This window comes from Diabrotica virgifera, chromosome 6, assembly GCF_917563875.1.
Source record: "Diabrotica virgifera virgifera chromosome 6, PGI_DIABVI_V3a".
NCBI lineage: Eukaryota > Metazoa > Arthropoda > Insecta > Coleoptera > Chrysomelidae > Diabrotica > Diabrotica virgifera.
Window position 1 is genome coordinate 109,950,004 of NC_065448.1, and position 22,509 is coordinate 109,972,512.

General features: G+C 33.4%; 1 protein-coding gene across 1 annotated transcript in view; it reads right to left on the minus strand.

Moving 5' to 3' along the window:
- LOC114327939 (E3 ubiquitin-protein ligase CBL-B) overlaps positions 1–21,895 on the minus strand; it is a 328,350-nt gene extending 306,455 nt beyond the window's left edge. The window contains exon 1 of the mRNA XM_028276660.2: positions 21,171–21,895. Within this exon, the coding sequence (XP_028132461.1) occupies positions 21,171–21,712 (542 nt within the window). The 5' untranslated portion in view covers positions 21,713–21,895. The remainder of the gene's footprint in view (positions 1–21,170) is intronic.
- Positions 21,896–22,509: the final 614 nt, after the last annotated feature.

The following is a 22,509-nucleotide window of genomic DNA, read 5'->3' on the forward strand; positions in this document are numbered from 1 at the left end:
TACAAAGACCAAAAGGCATCACAGTAAATTGAAATGATCCACGGCCAACAACAGCAAAAGCAGTTTTTTCTCGCGAAGATGGATCAAGAGGGATCTGCCAAAAAGCTTTTTTCAAATCTATCGAACTTATATATTTAGCGTTACGCAATAATGACAAAATTCGGTCAATATTGGGGAGAGGATATGTGTCATGACGAGTAACTTCATTAAGATTCCTGCCATCAAAACAAAACCTAAACTCGCCTGTCTTTTTCTTTACAAGCAAGACTGGACTACACCAAGGACTGTTACTCGGTTCTATAACTTTAAGTTTGAGCATCTCATCTAATTCGCGATTTAAAATATCTGACATGTATGGTGACATAGGAAAAGGACGTTGTCGAAAAGGCTTTGCGTCACCCGTATCGATAGTCATTTTGATCTTATCTGTTCTTCCTATACCATTCTTTTTGTCTACCTCCTGAAAACTATGGATGACAGCATCCGCTAGAGGTCTTAACTCGGCGGCAAGAGAATCAATCGAACACAAAGATTGTGGGAACGAAACATCGCCTTCAGGTTTTGAAGTTACTATCTCGCAACAAGGATTTCTGACACTCCATTTATTTTGTTCGAAATTTATCGCTAAAGAAAATTTTGAAATAAAGTTACTTCCTAAAATAAAATTTATTGGTAGCGATGGCACTACAAGACAACTAATCACATGACAAATTCCGTTCGCCACAAACGGCAAATCTACAATACCAGAAACCTTTTTACTCGATCCGTCGGCTAAAGACACATTCTGACTACACGGTAAATCGATCTCAATGTTGTTTCTCTCAAGAAAATCCAATCCCTTGGATCCGACTACAGTAGTGGAACACCCGGTATCTAATAAAAGCGTAAAGGGTTGCGAAAGAATTTGAACCTCCAAGTAAGGTCTGTTATCGAATGGCTTTGAAGCAATGACCGGAGATAATTTTGACGAATGTTTATAAAAATTTTTTACTGTACCTAGCCATTTGTACCAATCAGAGACATTAAAATTTTCTGGAAACTTATTATCGGCCGCAAAACATGAATGTTCGGGGTTTGAAATTTTATTGTGAACACTCTTACCGAACTTAAGGGTGTTGGTTATTCGTTTTTTGAAGGTTTGACACAGTTTGGGCATGTCCTTACCGTAACATTATCTGCGCCACATCGGAAACAAAAATATCTATCAAAACGCTGTTTACAGTCGTTGAAATTGTGCCCGCGTCTTCGGCAATTAAAACAAACGATCATCTTCGATTTATTCGAAGTACTTTTACTAGGGTTTTTCGCCTCAGAATTTCGCGGAGCCGAGAGATCGTCATTATTTTTAAAATTTGCTTTTCCGTTAGGAACATTGGCTTTTCTGGAGGGACCGGGGAACTCATGATTAACATAAGCGACGGACGTTTCCTTCTTGACACTAGGCACGACCACATTATTCTCTAGTTTACGAATAACAGCAGACAACTCCTCAACAGTATTGGTATCGACTAATGCAATCAACGGAATATATTCAGGGATAATATTTTGCCTCAAGTGTTTCACGATAGTTTTCTCTAAAGGCTGCACCGTCAGCCGTTTTGCCAAAGACATAACCTGTGCCTGAAATAAAGCGAACGACTCATTTTTCTTCTGCTTCCTGGATTTGATCTGGTTCCATAAATCCTCGTCGTAGTCTTGGGGAAGAAACGTAGCCTTCAAAAGACCAATTAATTCGTTCCATGAAGAAACGGTACTACGAACACTCCTGAACCACACAGCAGCGCTACCTGTAAATAACTCGACAGCTGATCTGAAAAGAACCTCTTGTCCTACATTACGGGATTCAGCCAGGTCTCTAACTTTTTCTATGAAAGGGAAAACTCCTTTAGAATCTCCACTAAACTTAATGTTCCAATCAGCTAAATTAGTTGGATGCGACACCTGAACGACGGGAGCTGGAATATTAACGACCGGCTGTGAAGGAATTATGTTCGAAGAAACTGATGGCCCAACAGGAACGACTTTGTCATCTAATTGCCCTTCTAAAAGTAAACAATCTGCAGAAGCCTCTGCCTTATACTCTTCTTCTTCCTCAAATTCTACGGGTAACCTATGTCCATGAACCTAGCAGAGCAAGGTTAGCAGAATGGAATCAGACCAAGTGCATAATTAGGTGCTAATTAGGTGCTAATTAAGTACCCCAATCGCGAATTTAGTGCTCCTTTTTTTAAAAAATTATGAAGTGTTCTGCCAGGTACATATGAACTCAGCAGAGCACAACCATAAAAAACATCAAATCGAAAAGTGACCAAGCTTATAATTAAGTACTAATTAGGTGCTAATTTAGTACCCCAATCGCGAATTTAGTGCTCCTTTATTTTTTAAGTTATGACATGTTCTGCCAGGTACATATGAACTCAGCAGAGCACAACCATAAAAAACATCAAATCGAAAAGTGACCAAGCTTATAATTAAGTACTAATTAGGTGCTAATTTAGTACTTACCCCAATCGCGAATTTAGTGCTCCTTTTTTTAAATTATGACGTGTTCTGCCAGGTACATATGAACTCAGCAGAGCACAACCATAAAAAACATCAAATCGAAAAGTGACCAAGCTTATAATTAAGTACTAATTAGGTGCTAATTTAGTACCACAATCGCGAATTTAGTGCTCCTTTTTTTTTAAATTATGACGTGTTCTGCCAGGTACATATGAACTCAGCAGAGCACAACCATAAAAAACATCAAATCGAAAAGTGACCAAGCTTATAATTAAGTACTAATTAGGTGCTAATTTAGTACCCCAATCGCGAATTTAGTGCTCCTTTTTTTTTAAATTATGACGTGTTCTGCCAGGTACATATGAACTCAGCTGAGCACAACCATAAAAAACATCAAATCGAAAAGTGACCAAGCTTATAATTAAGTACTAATTAGGTGCTAATTTAGTACCCCAATCGCGAATTTAGTGCTTCTTTTTTTTTTAATTATGACGCGTTCTGCCAGGTACATAATATGTAGGTACTCAGCAGAGTACAACTTTAATAAACGTCAAATCGAAAAATGACCAAGCTTATAATTAAGTACTAATTAGGTGCTAATTTAGTACCCCAATCGCGAATTAAATGCTCCATTTTTTCTTTCCTTTAAGCCATGTTCTGCCGGGTACATATGAAGTCATTAGAGTACTAACTCAAAAAATCAAAAAAGTCCAAACATACCTATCTTAAATTTAGGTGCTAATTAGGTGCTAATTAAGTGCCCTAATAACGAATTTCATGCTCATTTTTTTTTCCAAATTTTGGCGCGTACTGCATTCAAGTTTATGCGAGGTCAGTACAAAGTCAAGCCGTTTAAAAAATCATCAATACAGTTGCTGGCCTATCTCACATTTGAGTGCTAATTAGGTGGAGTAGACATAATGTAGTGTATCTCGATAACCGCACTACAAAACTGTACATATGACGGTATAAAAGCAAGAAATAAAAGGAGCTCTAAATTCACGTTTGGGGTACTAAATTAGCACCTAATTAGTGCTTAATTATAAGCTTGGTCACTTTTCGATTTGATGTTTTTTATGGTTGTGCTCTGCTGAGTTCATATGTACCTGGCAGAACATGTCATAACTTAAAAAATAAAGGAGCACTAAATTCGCGATTGGGGTACTAAATTAGCACCTAATTAGTACTTAATTATAAGCTTGGTCACTTTTCGATTTGATGTTTTTTATGGTTGTGCTCTGCTGAGTTCATATGTACCTGGCAGAACATGTCATAACTTAAAAAATAAAGGAGCACTAAATTCGCGATTGGGGTACTAAATTAGCACCTAATTAGTACTTAATTATAAGCTTGGTCACTTTTCGATTTTATGTTTTTTATGGTTGTGCTCTGCTGAGTTCATATGTACCTGGCAGAACACGTCATAATTTTTTAAAAAAAGGAGCACTAAATTCGCGATTGGGGTACTAAATTAGTACCTAATTAGCACCTAATTATGCACTTGGTCTGATTCCATTCTGCTAACCTTGCTCTGCTAGGTTCATGGACATGGGTAACCTAGCTATTCTAAAAGATAAATGCGTAAGATGAGCCTTTGCCCTACGATAGACCGAATCTCTAACGTCTCCTTCGAAATCTCCAATTAAACTACGGATGTCAACAGTAGTTTCGTCTATCTGCTTCTTCTCATCGTTGAATATTAACCTATTTTCCTCTAAATCAATAACGGCCTTTTTACTAAGTAATTTACGAAGCATTGTTTTTTTGTCACTAAGATTTTTCTTAGTCTTAACCCCTCGTATAAACAATTCATAATCAATTTCGTCATTTTTTAAATATTGAACCACGGAGGATTCCATTTTGAATTATATTCTCTCAAAAATTATGCAAAAAAAATTCAACAAAAATATTTAAACTCAAAATTTACTGTAAACTTGGAATTGAAAACTAGCAGTTATTATTTTATTTACCTTTGGAATTTTCTCTTTTCATATTTACATTACTATCTTATTTCTTATCTGCGCATCCATCGAAATTTTATAAACAGTATAAAATCTCTATTCAGACACCTTTAGACAACAAGGAGCCACATTTTAAATTAGTGCTGGGAAAAATACCATTTACGTGTAAAACAAAAAAAAGGAATGCAATGACGTTGTTTTTAAGTACTCGTTAACACGGAGCAAAAAGAAACAAAAAAATGACAGAAACCTCTAGGTGCGGTCGCCGTTTTATGAATAAAACTTAGGTTGCGTTAAAAATAAAAAAACCTTTTTGTGATATTACTAATTAAGAGTTACATGAAAAACTTAGCGTTATTTTATGAATCAATAATGAGCAGAACAACGTGGACAAAATAAGAAAACAAACTAATAAGAATTAGACAAGAGATAGCCCCACATGTTGCGGCGTCATTTTATGAAGCACGACAAATTAGATAAACATGTGATGTACATAAACTTAAAAAATACGTGCTACATAATTTAAAATCGCACCGGCGGCTCTAATCATCAAGAGATTTTAGGGTGTGAGTTCATACAACAATATTTAAGCTAAAGAAAAGAACTTATTAATTTTTTGGGCGCCATTAATAGATCAGAATCTATTGCTATTTATCTATATAAAAATTACAAAAATGTTACGAAAAAAATGGTATCCCTTTGACTACTAATGGTACTTACCCTTGTTGTCTGTAGTAGGCTGCGTTTCCTAATACAATAAGGATACATAGATGGATTGTGCGAACAGAAAAAGACGAAATAAGTTTTAACATAGTTACCATTTATTTAGATAGAAAATTGTCATTAAACTGAGTTGATTAGAAAAATAAAAAAAAAATAAGTCTTTCGCGTTTCATCTTAAAAGTTCAAAAAAAAAGAAAAAGGAACGAAACAGTTTATTGCAAAATACCTGGTGATGATCCATTGTTGTTGAATTGCTGGAATCGGGTTAGCTCGCCAGAGTTGTGGATACGACGAAATCACTTTCACTTTTCACTTTCATTTTTAGAGTTAAAGTACTGTTACATAGTTGTTATTATATTATACGAAAAATAAAAATTCCATAGTTCTTTTTGTTTTATGAAAAGAAAATAACTGCATTCATGATTATTAGTGATACTTCTCACTGACTTGATAATTAAACATATTTTATTTAGACCATAGTCTTTAAAAAAAATGGAACTGCGTTCCACGAAGATTGAATTAAGTGCGGTTTATGAGACATATTAAACGGAAGTCTTATCCGCAAATGTTGAACTAAGTTCTGTTTGAACGAAACATATTACACGCCGTACTAAGAAAACTATTATTTTATCGTACCGGACACAACACAGAGAATATACCGGCACATATACAACATATCGCACTTGCGATTTTCACGACAGAATCTTTAAGATTCCATTTTGCCTATTTAGGCACAGACAAGAAAAAATGCAGGTCTTCACTGCATGACCGCTAGAACTTCATTGATTTCTTCTTGTCCTAATCTCGGACAAGATTCCTCTCTGCTCTCTATATTCACCTCCCTTTTTCACAGCTATCACCTAATTTGACCAATAATCATCATTCCGAAATTTTCGTACCAATCACATAGCTGGGAAATAATGTTTAGACCAGCCTTATTATGATCATACGTTTCTTTTTCGGCCAATCACCACGAGTGTCCTTTTTGTAACCGTTTAAGGATTCCCACGAAAGTTACTGCGTCGTACTCTTGTGGAATTCTGAGATTTCTATCACTCAAACACTTAGCAATCTTTCCTATTCTTCTTTTTATGAGGCATATCCTGTGCAAAGTAAATACTTTTAGGAAAGTTGTCTTCGAGCCCTAAAGTCTCTTTGTCATTTTACTGCCTGCAATAGCTAAATGACCAGCTTAGGCGTCTAGAATTTCTTAAAATATTAATCCTTCCGCTTTCTTGTGGGTGGCCTAAGAGAAACGCGTTGGGAAGTACATTTCGTCTTAATTCTATCTATAACGAACAGAGACGGACTTTTGCGATATTTAGATTGTGATTCTTCCAGCCTGTTTCAAATGTGCAAATGTGCACGGGTTTGTACCGAAACATGTGTCGTTGGAATGCTACAAATAAGTGCATAGAACTGGGTCCATTTGTTGCAAGTGCCGTATATAAACTTGGCTTTGAGGGTTGTGTTGTTGTGTATTTAAATCAATTTAAACGTGATGGAGCAGTTTAAAAATGTTTTTACTAATATGTATCTTATAAGTTTTTGAAATTCTGTTGTTTGAACAAAACTCATTTGAAGAAAACAGTAACTATAAGTCCAAAGTTCAGTGTTTGTTATCTTATACCGGTAACTACGATGACATTTGGGCTTATATTATTAACAAATTTTCTCCAGAAACCAAAACAAATTGGATAATGAAGAGGCGCTATCCTACACCTATACGATTTGAGTTTCGCAAGATATAATATGTTTGTCAGTTAGCAGAAAATAACAAGTCAAAAAACAGAATAAAAGGAGCAACTAGAAACTTCAATTGTAAAGCAGATATAAGTATTAAATTGTTGAAAGCAACAAGCAGTACTTTAAAAACCTCACCATTATTAAAAAGAGGTTTAAATGTTGTGATAGACATTAATTTCACTTATTCACATAAGAGTAAATGTGGCTCAGTTTTTAAGATTACTACGTTGTGACGATACAAAACAGTTATTTATATCATATTTTGAAGCTGGAATGACAGCTGCAGCAGCAAAATCATATCATGAATTCACTATTATGGAAAATTGTGAGGAAAATGTTTATGTGATGTTAGCTAATGCTCAAAAAAATCCTCTTGATCTTCAAATAAGTTATTTGTATGAACAATGGCGACTAAAAAAATTACGGTAGCAGAGACAGTATGGATATATTAGAAATTTTAAGAATAAAACAGATAGATCTTGTCGCACTCAACATTAGATTGTTTGTTAAGGAAGATCCTATTATTTGTGTTTTGGTTACTCCAATAATGCAAAATAACGTTACAATTTAACACGTATTTGTGATAATTTTATGCGCGAAGTTCTTTTACAATCCAGTGCGCATTTCAAAATTAAACGTCTTGAAATGCACACGTGTTTGGAAGCATATAAGCTCCGCGCCGTTCCCGTGCCTATTTCAAAACTACCCTGTCTTGAAATGAACACGGAAACGTAAATACGCGTCCAGGTGAAGACTGGACAACTCGAAACTCAGACACAGACTGGACAAGCTTCGTCTAGTAAGGACATCAATCTGTTCTCTCCTGTCTACACCAGAGTGTACTAGCACGAGATTAAGTATTGGAAGAAAATCTTACAGACAAATTTCTTTATAGAGGGTTACCTGTTACGTATTACACGGTACAAAATTTGTCTGTGTCTATGTCCCGGACATTTAATGTCCTGTTATTTCTTAATGTCTCTTAATTTCTCTTTAATGTCCTGTCTTAAAATTTGTGCTTGGGTCACACAATCTATATTGGGTTCATCGGATAAAACCGAGGATAAAACATTATGATATTGCATCTCATCAATCTACCACTATCTGATGAACTCCAATATCAGACAACACATGTCATAGTGTGATCGGAGTACAAAATGTTAGATAAAAAGAAAGAACATAGGAACATATTTTACACCTCAACAGTGATATTAACTTTCTGACATCAAAGTTAGAAGGCGCCTATGTATCATGTCCAAATAGTGGTAAATTTAATTTAAGACATCTGCCTTTTATATCTCGTTTTGTCTTCGATCTACCACTTTGTGATGAACCTCAATAGGGCTTTTCATTCACATTCATTTGTTTCGAGCTTCTGTTATGTGTCACATAATATTAATATATCTACGACGTACGTTATTGGTATTACCAATGATACAAACCGAAGACGTATGACGTAGATATATTAATATAATGTGACACATGACAGAAGCTCGAAACAAATGACAATCGATGAAAAGCCCTATATACAGCACATGTTATTGAGAATGGTACACAAAAGTTTAAACAGAAAGTAAAGAACAATACCCCCTAGTGCATGATTCTCATCCTCTATAAAGCGAATTACAGAAAATTGTTTCTGAAAGATATAAGTATTCCAAAGAAGCTATTCTTGTTAACTAAGATTTATTTTCATCATCTCACATCTCCACAATACCAGCATATAAACACATTTTAAAGTATGATTTGCTGACATGGGTGCTTAAGGTGTATGTAATGTAAATACCACTTCCTGGCATACTATCAAAGGAATGAAGGACGAAATTGATGTATCATCATGTGGCACGAGGTCAGTTTAATAATGGACAATATATCTGAATTGAACTTGAAATCACAAATGTATATGCCAGTGACTAATACTTTTAATTAGAAAGTGCTTGCTAGACACTAATTTAGCTCAATCAAGAGTACATTTTATTATGTTGTTGACTTTTGAAGAGAGAAGACAATTATAGCTTTATTTGTGTGTTTAAATTAAGTCTAAAGAATTGACAACAGGCTCTACTATTAATTTATAAATAAGAAATTCAAAATGACTGGAAGCTGTACTTTTTAAATTAGTAAAAGATACTGTTATTCTTATTATAAATTCTCCCGATTATAATATTTTAATATTAATAAACGAATTGCTTATGTGCTGACATCTTATAAATTCAAAGAGGTATGATTTTATTAAAAAAACAACAAACTAAACTGATCACAGAAATAATAAGATCACATAGAAATATAAAAATGACAATTCTTATTCAGAATAGTTGAAGATGGAAAACAGCTTAGAAAACAAATTCCTGGCTGGGAACTCCTAAATATACAGTATGTCCCTGTAAGTTGTATCCATATGGAAAACTTTTTTATTATTAATTTTATGAAAAAAGTTATTCTTTATAAAAAGCTCTGCATGGTCCAAAACCTAAGATTTAACCATCAAATATAAAATTTTTTGAATATTATACGAGGTATGTCAAAAAGTTTGAATTTCACTCAAGAGTAAAGTAGCTTTCCCCAAACAGGTCTGGGTGAGAATGAAAGAAGAGCTTTCTATGATCAATTAGGAGACGTACTGAGTGATATTCCAGCAGAGGAGAAAGTTATAATAGGAGGTGATTTCAATGCACATGTGGGCCAAACCAAGACGGGATATGAAACAATACATGGGGGATTAGGCTTTGGAACTAGAAATGAAGCTGGAGATGACATGATTGAATTAGCAACAGCATTGGATATGGCGATTTTTAACACATTCTTTAAAAAGAGAGAAACTCAACTTATTACCTACAAAAGTGGACAACATCAATCCCAAATAGACTACTTCATGATAAGGAAAGAAGACATACGTGAATGCAAGGACTGCAAGGTAATAGTTAGTGTAGTTAGTGAGACAGTAAGCCAACAACATAAGCTGCTTGTTCTGAACATCGAAGTAAAAAGCGAAACTAAACAAAAATATCGGAGAGGACCACAAAAAGTCAAGTGGTGACTGCTGAAAGATGAGAAAGAAGGTCTATTCAGGAGAATAATAGTAGAAAAAACATGTTGGAACATGAAAGGAAGCCCTAATACAATTTGGAGAAAAATGGCCAGTAGTATTAGAGAGACTGCTATTGAAATACTTGGGAAAACGTCAGGAAAAAAGTTTGAGGATAAAGAGACTTGGTGGTGGTCAAACGAAGTACAAGGAAAAATAAAAGAGAAGAGAAAATTATATAAAAAGTGGCGAGAAACCAGATCCGACACAGATCTTCAAAACTATATGGTGACCAAAAATGAAGCGAAAGTAGCAGTAGCAAAAGCCAAAGCTGAAGCGTATTCAAACCTATACGATCAACTTGATACCAGGGAAGGTGAAACGAAGATATATAAAATAGCCAAACAGAGAGCAAAGAAAGCAAAAGATTTTAATCAGATTATATGTATCCGAGATGAAAATAATAAAATACTAGTTCACGAAAGGGATGTCAAAAAGAGATGGAGAAAGTACTTTGACAGCTTATTAAATGAAGAATTTGACAGACAGCCTGTAGAGTCAACGGAGACAGTAGCAGCAATGGTCACCAAAATAACCAACGAGGAAGTGGCTCAAGCGCTTCAAAAAATAAAGAAAGGAAAAGCGGTAGGACCAGATGATATTCCTGGGGAAGTATGGAGAGCATTGGGAGAGACAGGAACAAGGTGGCCAGCAGGTCTATTTAATAGAATTATGGAAGTTGGACAAATGCCAGACGAATGGAGAAGCAGTATACTGGTACCTGTTTACAAAAACAAGGGAGATATACAACAATGTACAAACTACAGGGCCATAAAACTGCTTAGCCACACCATGAAAATATGGGAAAGAGTAATTGATAGACGGATACGTGAAGAGACCGAAATATCCGAGAATCAATTTGGCTTTATGCAGGGTAGATCAACAACAGATGCAATTTTCATTATAAGACAGTTGATGGAAAAATACAGGAGTAAAGAAACAAACGCTCATATGGTATTCATTGATCTTGAGAAAGCATATGATAAGAGTTCCTCGAGAGATTCTGTGGTGGGCACTCAATAAGAAAGGAGTCCCTGGTGAATATGTAAAGATTGTGAGGGATATGTATAAGGGAGTAACGACTAGTGTTACTACAGGTGTGGGAGAGACTGATAAATTTCATGTGAAAGTAGAATTGCATCAAGGTTCTGTGCTTAGTCCGTATTTATTCTCATTAGTTTTGGACCAGATAACAGCGAAACTACAGGGTAACATTCCATGGTGCTTAATGTATGCTGATGATGTCGTGTTAGTAGGAAATAGTGAAAGAGACTTAGAACAAAAACTGGAACAGTGGAGACAAGCTCTGGAGGAAAAAGGTTTAAAACTTAGTAGGACAAAAACAAAGTATTTGGAATGTTCATTTAAAGATGGAGCTACTACAAATAAAATGGTATCTTTGGATGGTGAAATGATTGTGAAAAGCAATAGTTTTAAGTACCTAGGATCGGTATTACAGAGTAATGGAGAAATAGATGGAGATGCATGCAGTAGAATTAGGGCTGGATGGATGAAATGGAAAGAAGCGAGTGGTGTGTTGTGTGACAGAAAAATCCCAATGAAGCTGAAGGGAAAATTCTATAAAACAGCCATAAGACCAGCTATGATGTACGGAACTGAATGTTGGGCAGTGAAAAAGAAAGAGGAACAACGAATGCATGTGGCGGAAATGAGAATGCTTAGATGGATGAGTGGAGTGACAAAGAAGGATAAAATTAGAAATGAGTATATTAGGGGAAGTCTAGGTGTGGCATCAATTGATGCCAAAATGAGAGAGCATAGGTTAAGATGGTTTGGTCATGTTCAACGTCGAGACGTTAACCACCCAATACGAAGAATAGCTGAAGTGCAGATTCCTGGAAGGAGTAGGAGAGGAAGACCAAAGAAGACCTGGGGAGAGACGATAAGGCAGGACATGTTGGTAAAGGGGATTAACATTGATATGGCCCAAGATAGAATTGTGTAGAGAAATGCAATTAGGGAAGCCGACCCCGCATAGGGATAAGGCAAAGAGAATGATGATGGGTAAAGTAGCTTTATTTTTTATGGATAATATTGGAAATTGCTATTATGAAAAGTTGTTTGGAATTAAAACTATATTCTAATATACAATTACATCCTTCTAATTACAATTTTTTTTTTTTTGAAAAATTATGGATAACTATCATTATTTTTTCAGTTATTTCAATTCTGATAACTCTTTTATTATTAATTTTACGAAAAAAAGTGATTCTTAATAAAAAGTTCTGGATGGTCTAAAACTTAAAATACAACCATCTTATATCAAATTTTATCAATTTTATAAGAGGTATGTCAAAAAAGATAAATTTAGATCAAAAGTAAAGTACCTTTATAGTTCAGAATATTTCAATTAGAAGGATGTAATTACATACTGAAACATAGTTTTTAATTCTAAATAACTTTTCATAATTACAATTTTCGATATTGTGAAAACTAAACGTATTTTACTCTTGAGCGAAATTCATATTTTTTGACATACCTCGTATAAAATTGATAAAATTTGACATAAGATGGTTTTACTTTAGATTTTAGACCATGCAGAACTTTTTATTAAGAATTACTTTTTTTCGAAAAATTAATAATAAAAGAGTTATCTGAATTAAAATAACTGAAAATAATGTTAGTTATCCATAATTTTTCAAAAAAAAATTTTCAATTAGAAGGATGTCATTGCATACTAGAATACAGTTTTTAATTCCCAACAACTTTTCATAATAGCAATTTTCAATATTGTGAAAAATAAAGCTACTTTACTCTTGAGTGAAATTCAAACTTTTTGACATACCTCGTATAATATTCAAAAAATTTGATATTAGATGGTTAAATCTTAGGTGTTGGACCATGCAAAGCTTTTTATAAAGAATAATTTTTTTTCGTAAAATTAATAATAAAAAAGTTTTCCATATGGATACAACTTACAGGGACATAAGTACTTACTGTATAAAAGCAGTGTGATTTTTTTACATCTGTTTTAATTTTGCTCTGAAGGTTTGCAGTAAAGGTTTGTTATTATTCGTAAGTCCCTTTTGTCTATGTTTTTTGTCTTTAGAATTTGGACTAATTTTTCATGTCTTACTTTGTCAAAAGCTTTCTCAAAATCAACGTAACAAACATGCACATCCACATTCATGTCCATGCATCTTTGAGCTAACACATTAAAAGCAAATAACGCCTCTCTGGTTCCTAGTCCGTTTCTGAACCCAAACTGACTATCATCTATTCCTTCTTCTAGTTTTTTATTTATACGACCATGTATTATTTTCAAGAATAACTTGAGAATGTGACTTATTAATGATATTGTTCTGTATTCACTGCAATCTTTAGCGTTTGTATTTTTAGGGATAGCACAAAAGCTTGAGAGTAACCATTGTTTTGGTATGTTTCCTGTTTTGTACACTGTGTTAAACAAGTCTATGATAATGTCTAAGGTTTCATCATTTATGCATTTTAAGCTTTCTACTGGGATTTGGTCTGGACCTACTGCTTTACCATTTTTGCTGTTTTTTAATGTCGATTTAATTTCTTCTTTTAATATCTTCAAAACCGTATCATCTTCTACTTCGACTTCCATCTATAGCACTATATGAATGAGTAAAAGAAAATTAAATTATTAGAAATTTATTTTATTACCAATCCAAAACAAAAAATGTACTTAATTGTATTTTGAGAACAATTTAAATGTCAAAATAAACTTATTTTAAAGTAAATTTGTGGTTTATTCCCAGTAAAAATGGTAAATAGTTTTAATTTGTAGTTTGTAGTTAGCAGATTATTCTTGCGTTTATGAAAAATGGGTTGAAGTTTGAGGATTTTTAATATAAGCGATTAAATTACTATTACTTCAAAGGGAGACAGGGAAATTACTGTAAATGGTTATTGAGCAGATCACAATTATTAAAAAGTTATTATATGATAGAGCCCAAAACACCTGCTCTAATGTTGAAGAAAAAACTGGCTAAAAAAGATTTTAACACAAAATGATTATTCATTGTCATTTATAAACAAGGAATTTCCCAATATTGAAGAAAGGAAACAACATAACACCACAAGCAATCCAGAAATGCTCACAAGAAGGGATTTGGGGATAACAACAATACCATATTTTAAAGGGCTTTAGAAGGGCATCAGAAAAAAGGGTAGGAATTAAAATGCAATATAACAACAACATTCAAAATAACTAATTCACTAAGATCTATTCTGTTCAAAACCAAATCAAAGAACACATAGCAGAGATCAAAGAACTGCATCTATAAAATACCTTGTGAGTGTAACAAATTTTTATGTGAGAGAAATAGCAAGACCACTAACTCTCAGGATTAACGAGCATTAACGGATTAACACATCAAAATCAGATAAAAGATGCGTTAGAGATGAAAGAAACAGGCAACAAAAAGGGAAAAAAAAGAAAGAGCTCTTATCTTAATAGTAAGGGATCCGAATAATAGGTCGATCTGTACTTATATGCTTGCCGGATGAAACATTTTTATTAAATTTCATACATAGACAAATATTTCTAGCATGGGTTGCCTATCAACATCGTGTCATAGTCATAGCTATCTTTAAGGGGGGGGGGTGTAGGGTTTGAAATCAATATTTCAAGCAATTTTTTTTTAAAGTATGGTAGAATTATTTTATTTTTAAATTAAATGGGCATATTCAGCATAATTCATAGATTACTCAAGAAAAAACTCAAGGAGAAATATTGAAAAATAAGCCAAGGGTGGCAAATTTTTAAAGGCACCTCAAAAAACAATGAATTTTGCGGTAGACATCAGAACTAATCATTGGATCAAAATAAATAAAAAAATCAAAAAGATTTTATTAGCTTATGAGTTCCTCGACGTAAAGCTGCCGAGTTTTCTTAGTTTTATCGAATTTTTACTTTTTGATATCACTCAGAAGTCAAAACAAGGAATTTGGTTTTGCAAAAAAGTTTGAAAGTCAACATAATTATTATTGTTAAAACAAAAAATATCTTGCGGTGGACATCAGAACTCATCATTAGCTCATGGTAAACACAAAATTCAAAAATATTTTATTAGTTTATGAGTTCTTCGAGGTAACACTGTCGAGTTTTTTTAGTTTTATCGACTTTTGACTTTTTGATATCACTCGGAAGTCAAAACAACGAATTTTTTTTGCAAAAATGTATCAAAAATTCCAGGTGGGTTCGTCAAGTAGTTTTTGAGTTACAATGTCTACAGTCTTTAAAAAAAGCAGTTTTGAGAAAAACGTGTTTAGAGTATTGTCAACTTTTATTTTCAATTTCTTTTTTGTCTGTCAAATGGTAAAGTGATGCACACCGGAATATGTTTTTGAATCGCGGGGTAAATTAAAAAAGAAAATGAGAACAGCTGTTGACTGTTTCGCACTACGCTCAAGACTGCTGGCGAGAACTTGCTCCAAAACGAGTCGAGGTAGGGAAATAGTATTGAATATCCCTATCTTCGACTCGCTTTGTAGCAGGTTCGTACCAGCACGCTTGAATGTAGTGAACAATGGTCAACAGCTGTTCTCATTCTCTTTTATAAATTACTCCACTATTCAAAAATATTCCGGTGTGCATCATTTTGCGATTTGACAAACAAAAAAGAAATTGAAAATAAAAGTTGACAATACTTTAAACGCTTTTTCATCAAAACTACTTTTTTAAAGGTTGTACACATTGTAACTCAAAAACTACTTGACCGACCCACCTGGAATTTTGTATATATGTTCTTTAGACATTCCTTGAGGTAATGCTGTCGAGATCTATTTTGTTTTATGCTTATTTTTTGTTTAAAAATAATAAATATGTTGATTTTCACCCTTTTTTGCAAAATAATTCGTTGTTTTGACTTTTGAGTGATATCAAAAAGTCGATAAAACTAAAAAAATCGACAGTGTTACCTCGAAAAACTCGTAAGCTAATAAAATCTTTTTAAATTCTTTGTTTACCATGATCCAATGATGAGTTCTGATGTCCACCGCAAAATTCATTATATATTTTGAAGTGTGTTTAAAAATTTGCCACCATTGGCTTATTTTTCAATATTTTCAATAATTTTTTTTCTTGAATAATCTATGAATTGTAATGAATATGCCTATTTAATTTAAAAATAAAGTAATTCTACCATTAAAGGGCCCCCTTAAGGATAGCTATGACATGACACGATTTTGATAGGAAACCCATGCTAGAAATATTTGTCTATGTATGAAATTTAATAAAAAAAAAGAATGTGTGTGTACTTTGTACGCACATAAGAAGTTATACTTCTATTATATGATTTAAACGAAATTAATATACTTTTTATTTATATTTTATTTAAATATTAAACTAATTTATACTTACTAATTCTCAAACATTTTTATTAAAACAGTGCCAAAAATTAAAATAATAAAAGAATAAAACACACACAAACACATTAAAAATGTCACAAATGATTTCTGAACATTAATTGTCGGAAATTTTTTTAACTAAATACCGAGCTAAATACATATTTTCTGAAAATAAAATTATATAATAAATATACTTACAATCATAAAATGTATAAAAAAAATAAAAAAATAAAAGCTTTTATTGGGATTCGAACCAGCTATCAGCGCGGTTGGTATATTGGGGTTCATTCGCCTTAAACGCTTCGCCACGAAGGCAATGTGTCATTATGTGCGAAGATCGACTAACTAAACGGATTAAGCTTTTGACATTTTTGAATTAAATTAAATTATTTTGATTTTGAATTGAAATGATTTAGAATTGAAAAAATACAACAAAACATAGAGTAAGAAAACAATATATTAGGTGAACATTGATAGAAATTTTGATGGTAATCAAATTATGTAAATAAAAGTATTACATACTATGTATTTTGGTAGGTTCAAATAGGTAGCTACCTATGATACATTTACAATTATTACGTACCTGTTGCTTTTAAAAACTATTTAAATGTCACTACAATTATAAACTTTTTTGTTTCTGTCCTCACAACAATAAAACTAATATATTATAAATTTGTTTACCTTCATATTGAACAATTATTTATTATTGACAGATCATTTCAACACTCAATCAGAGCCCGTATAATGACTAATACCATACTGTCGGTGTGCACATGCGCGCAGACCAATATAAATTCACCCTCAATCTCAATCGCGCCTAAAGAAGTATAACTTCAAAAAGGTTTCTTCCGGCAAGCAGATGTGTACAGATCGACCTATATTCGGATCTTAGACTAAGTATAAGGGGAAAGCAACAAAATGCAAAATTCATTTATTTCGAATCCTGAGAAAACTAATAAGTAGTCCTGAAAAATTTAAACGCAGAATGAAAGATTAGGTAGGTACTTTATTACCGAGGGCCGAAAGTCCCTTAAAATAAATAAAAAGTTTCATTTGAATAAAATATTTGCAATTAAAAATCACACTAAATTTTCTCTTTTATTGTCACCCGTGTAACTTATTAAAATAAATATTATAGAAGTTTTCAGGGACTTTCGGCCCTCAGTAATAATGTAATCTTTCATTCTGTGTTTTAAATTTTTCAAAAACAGTTATTAGTTTTCTCAGGATTCGAAAAAAATGAATACATTTAAAACACATTGAACATTTTGACAGGCACCGATGCTCTTAATGAAGAAAAATGTGTAGCAAACCTATCAACAGAATATATGAGTCCCTGCTTACCAATACTAAAAGAAGAAGTAATACCTAATGACATTATAAAAAGAGGTTACATCATATAATTAAAAAGCTATAGAAATTAACAGTGATATACTTGGTCAAATAGCGAATAGTTGACAGTTTTTACTTTTTGCTAAAAAACCTCATCAAACCTAATTTAATTTAAAAACAGTTGTTCTTCTTCTTCTACGGCACTACAGCCCAAATTGAGCCTTGGCCTCCTTTATTTTTTGCCTCCACCCTTGCCTGTCTGTGGCTGCTCTTCTCCATACACGGACTCCTAAAAGGGCTTGTGCGTCGCTGTTTACTGTGTCTTCCCAGCGCTTTCGTGGCTTCCCAACCGGTCTCTTTCCTTGCATTCTAGCAAAAACGGTTGTTCCTTTTTGTTAACTTTTTATTTATTGCTGATAAGAAGTCGAGGTCCGATGGGATGAACAGCCTCGGCTTCTTTTCGCAGCGAATATCTCTTGTGATTTTTGTTGTGTTTGACGTTTGATTTTTTGGAAGAAAATTTAAAATAGATAAATCTGTGACTATCGTTCGAGGTGAACGGACGACTTTTGAAACTCATCCAAAGGGTAAAGGGCCAAAACTATAGATATTTTCCTGTTAATTTCTAATTTGCATCGCCTGGTATAGATTTTAAATTCGTCAATCCGCCGCATAAGATGGAGGAAGAAGTTCCTCCCGATTCTCCTCCACCACCTGACCCTCCTAATAAAATCAACCAATATGAATGTCAATCTCAACCTCCAAGTAATCAGAAAAGTCTTCCAGTAAAAAAACAAATACTATATTCGGAGACCGACATAGGTCCTTATGAAGTATTTGTCCCAGGTAAGGATAGCAATATTGGAGATTACCACATGTTAAGCATAGCTAAATCTATTTCCGTTTTAAAAATTAAAGACATCACGAAAATCAGTAGAAAAGGTAAAAACAGGATTGGTGTATTATTTGCTACTAGAAAAGCAGCCAACGATTTCGTTGTGAGGAAAGATTGGGAAGCCCTAGGGTATGAGGTGTTCATTCCATTTCATCAGGTTTCTTGTAGGGGTATAGTAAGGGGAGTTAATAAAAGATTCACAGAGGAAGAAATAAAGGAGGCATCAGAAACCAACTTGGCTTTATGTAAGATATTAAGTGTTAAGCGAATGAACCGCAGAGTACAAGTGGATTCAAAGGTTGAATTTGGCTCCACGGGAACTATTAGCATAACTTTTTCAGGAAAAACTATTCCTAAAGAAATTTCCATATATCAACTACCAATGAGGGTCACACCATTCATCAGCCCTGTTCTTCAATGTGGGAATTGCTTACTTTATGGCCATTCTACGAACCAATGTAGAGGAAAAAAGAAATGTGCTAGATGCGGAACTTCTCATGAGGATTCTTCATCTAATACGTGTACAAAATATTGCATTTTCTGCAAATCTTCTGACCATGAATCAAGTAGTCGTAATTGTAGAGAGAGAGTCAGACAAAAAGATATTAAGGATCTAATGTCCTTTTCTAATCTATCTTTCTATGAGGCAAGTCAGCAGGTTCCTAGGATCCCTAATATTTCATCTTTCAACATAAACGATTTCCCCCCCTTACATAACGATCAGAATAATTCTAATGGCATCTCACCACAGGAGAGGAGGTCTGCAGCCTCAGCTCAATATTCAAAACCTTTTAGTCAAGTTACTCAATCTCCACAAAAAAGAAGAAGACCTTCAATACAAGAAAATACAGGTTATGATAAAATCCCCCACCAAAGACTACTTATAAAATAATCTGAGATAGGCAATTAGGAAACTACCTATTTTAAATTTTTTTACACATACAACACATTTACATCTTGTGGCATGTCTAATTTAACACAACTCCCCAAACTCCTAAAACACCATATCCCTAAACTTATGTGCGTAATTTTTCAACAGTGCTGTAGCAAAATTGGTCAAAACGTTAAATGGTGTGGTTTTGGGGAAAAGTGGTACTTGTACTAAGTACATGCACACACATGCCATAATATGCAGCATGTGATGCAAAAACAAAATATCTAAATAGACAATAACATATCTCCGGGGACATGAGAAGCAAGAACTAGTAGGTATCGTAAGTTTTTAACCTCAGTAGTCAAGGTGATAAATCTTATGTTTACATGGGGTTTAGGCCACAGTTATTGTTTGTCAAAAGACATAACCTAATAACAAATTGGTTAAACATTTTGGCAGAATTAAAAAAAAAATAATCACACAATCACCTTTTTGGCTAACTACAATCCCTGAGACTGTTGTACTGTGTAGAATACTGAGTAGGTACCTTAAAAACATCTAGAAATAAAAAAGTTACTTAACATCTTGACAGACAGTGTGTCAAATTTATAAGCAAGTGTTGTGACCAATGAACTGTCAACACAAATGGAATGGGCATGAAGCGAATTTAATGCGGCCAGGATGAGAGAGCAATAGCCAGGCAAAGAGGGAAGATAATCATAATCCTCATCTTTTGTAAACAAACAAATTGATAGTGATAGTCAGGGTTGCCAGGTTGGAGTATTTTCCTACAATTTTGGAGTAATTTAAAAGTGTCCATGTCTATGGGATTTTTTCTAAGCAGAAATGGTTGGGGGATGTTTTGGGGGGAGAGTTATGGAAGATTTTAAGGAGTCATGGGAAATTAAATTTGTGAATGTACATAGAACCGTATATTATACTCTCATATAATCGAAGAAGATAGGACCTATGAATTATTTCCAGGGCCCTCTGTTGATAAGTAGTATAATTTTGGTTTACTGTTCTCTACATTTGACTATAATAATTTATTAACATGCGGAAAACATTTTAATTTGGGGGATTTGTGCTTAATTTGAGGGAATTGCAATTTCTAAGTGGGGGATTTATAAAATCACATCTGGCAACTTTAGTCATTATGATAATATCCAACCAATGAAGAAGTCAAATTTTCCCTGGCAAGCTCTGTCTCTCTCTAGGACCTCTCTCTTGTATGTTGGCCACAATATCGCTTCATTATTTGAATGGGACCGGGCCATTCCATCGGTGTTGACAGTTCATTGGTTGTGACACTATACGAATTTTGCAAAGTAGAATAAGGAAATTGCTGAATTTCTTTTAGCACTTATAGTTTAAGTATGGAATCAATAAGTTTTTTAACATGAGGACGGAAACCATGGATGTTGTATCATATTTCATATGCATCTGTAGATGTACTGTGACAAAAAATCTACCAATTTTTTTTGTCACAACTCGTTATTTTAAAAATGTTGTCTATAGACCTTAACATCAATGGAAATTAGACATCTATGGATGTTCTGTAAGTCAATGTGATAATAAACATGAGCAGACTGATAAATCTCAATCTGCTAATCAGGATAAAACAAGCCGAACAAAAGGAACAATCTCAAGGGGTTGCAAAATACTATAGTATCATTATTATACCAGTATATTTAGTCAAATATATCATCTTACCTGTTGCCAAAATTTATCCTCCAGAAATCAGCAGCATCTGACTTGGTAATCCTAAACAAATCACCTGCAAAGACACCATTAGGAAACAGTGCCTTTAGTTCACTCAACATATGACTAAACACTAAACTAAGTTTTGTTAAATTTCTTCGGTAATGAGAATTTTCATCAAACATCTTCTCTTTACCCTCCTTGAAAAGTTTAATTGCTTGCTTACACTTCCTCATTAAATTAATTATAAATATATTAAAATGTTCAATAGAGTGTAAAGCCTGCAGGTTATCTTCGTATTTTGAGTAAATCAGCCTTAACCTCTGATAGGTATCTGGAAGAATATCCAAAATAAATGGGGGTGAGTTTTTGAGGTTCATTTTTTGATGTTGACACAACTTTACCACTTTGTCCATAAGTTTCCAAGTTTTATCAAGAGTTCGTTTATCGGTCGCGTATTTCGGGTGCGTTACCACGTCGGAAAAAGCCCCTTGTAACTTTGAAAATATTGTTGAAAAGTTTTTGTGTTGAACAGAACGATTGCGACCTGCCATTTTGTAGAATGTTTTTCACTTATATTTAAACAAACAATCAAACAGTATACACAATATTTACATGATCATTTAGACACTTAAACACTTATCACGTAATTGCTACGAAAACTTCGAAGTTGAATGAAATTATATTACATAGTGATACAGTTGTCATTTTCTGGCAGCAGAGTATGAATGAAAATGAAGTTTGTGTGATGTGAGAGTTGAGAACCGGAATATTTCGATTGTAAAGTTGGTAATGAATCGATTATGTGTGGTTTTCGATTTAACAGTAAAAATGAAAAAACATACAGTACAGTGAGTACAGAATCTAAAAAAAAGAAAAAAAAAAAATAAAGTTGAGCCTCAGATATTATTTAATTATCATATTTTAATATCGGAACATAAACGAAATTTATTAATTTAGTAATATACAGAAGATGTTATATAGGATTATCCATATTTCGATTTACAATTTACAAAACTATTCCTGTGTGTACAGTCATTTATAATATGGTAAAATGAATGAAAATGATGATGATACGCATTTCGCAATTCTTATGAATTATATTATAAAAATATTGAACAGAAAATATAGAGAAAACATATTAGCATAATGCTTAAGCAATTATAGGTATCTACTTTTATTTTCTTACTATCTTACTGATCTAAAACCTGTAGATAACAGATCTATACAAATATTCGATTTTATTTATAGTCGTTACTTGAACGATTACTGAAAACTTTATCATTCGATAGATTGGAGAATGAAGAAGAAACATCAATCGATTGAAAGATTAATCGTATTTAAATTTAAA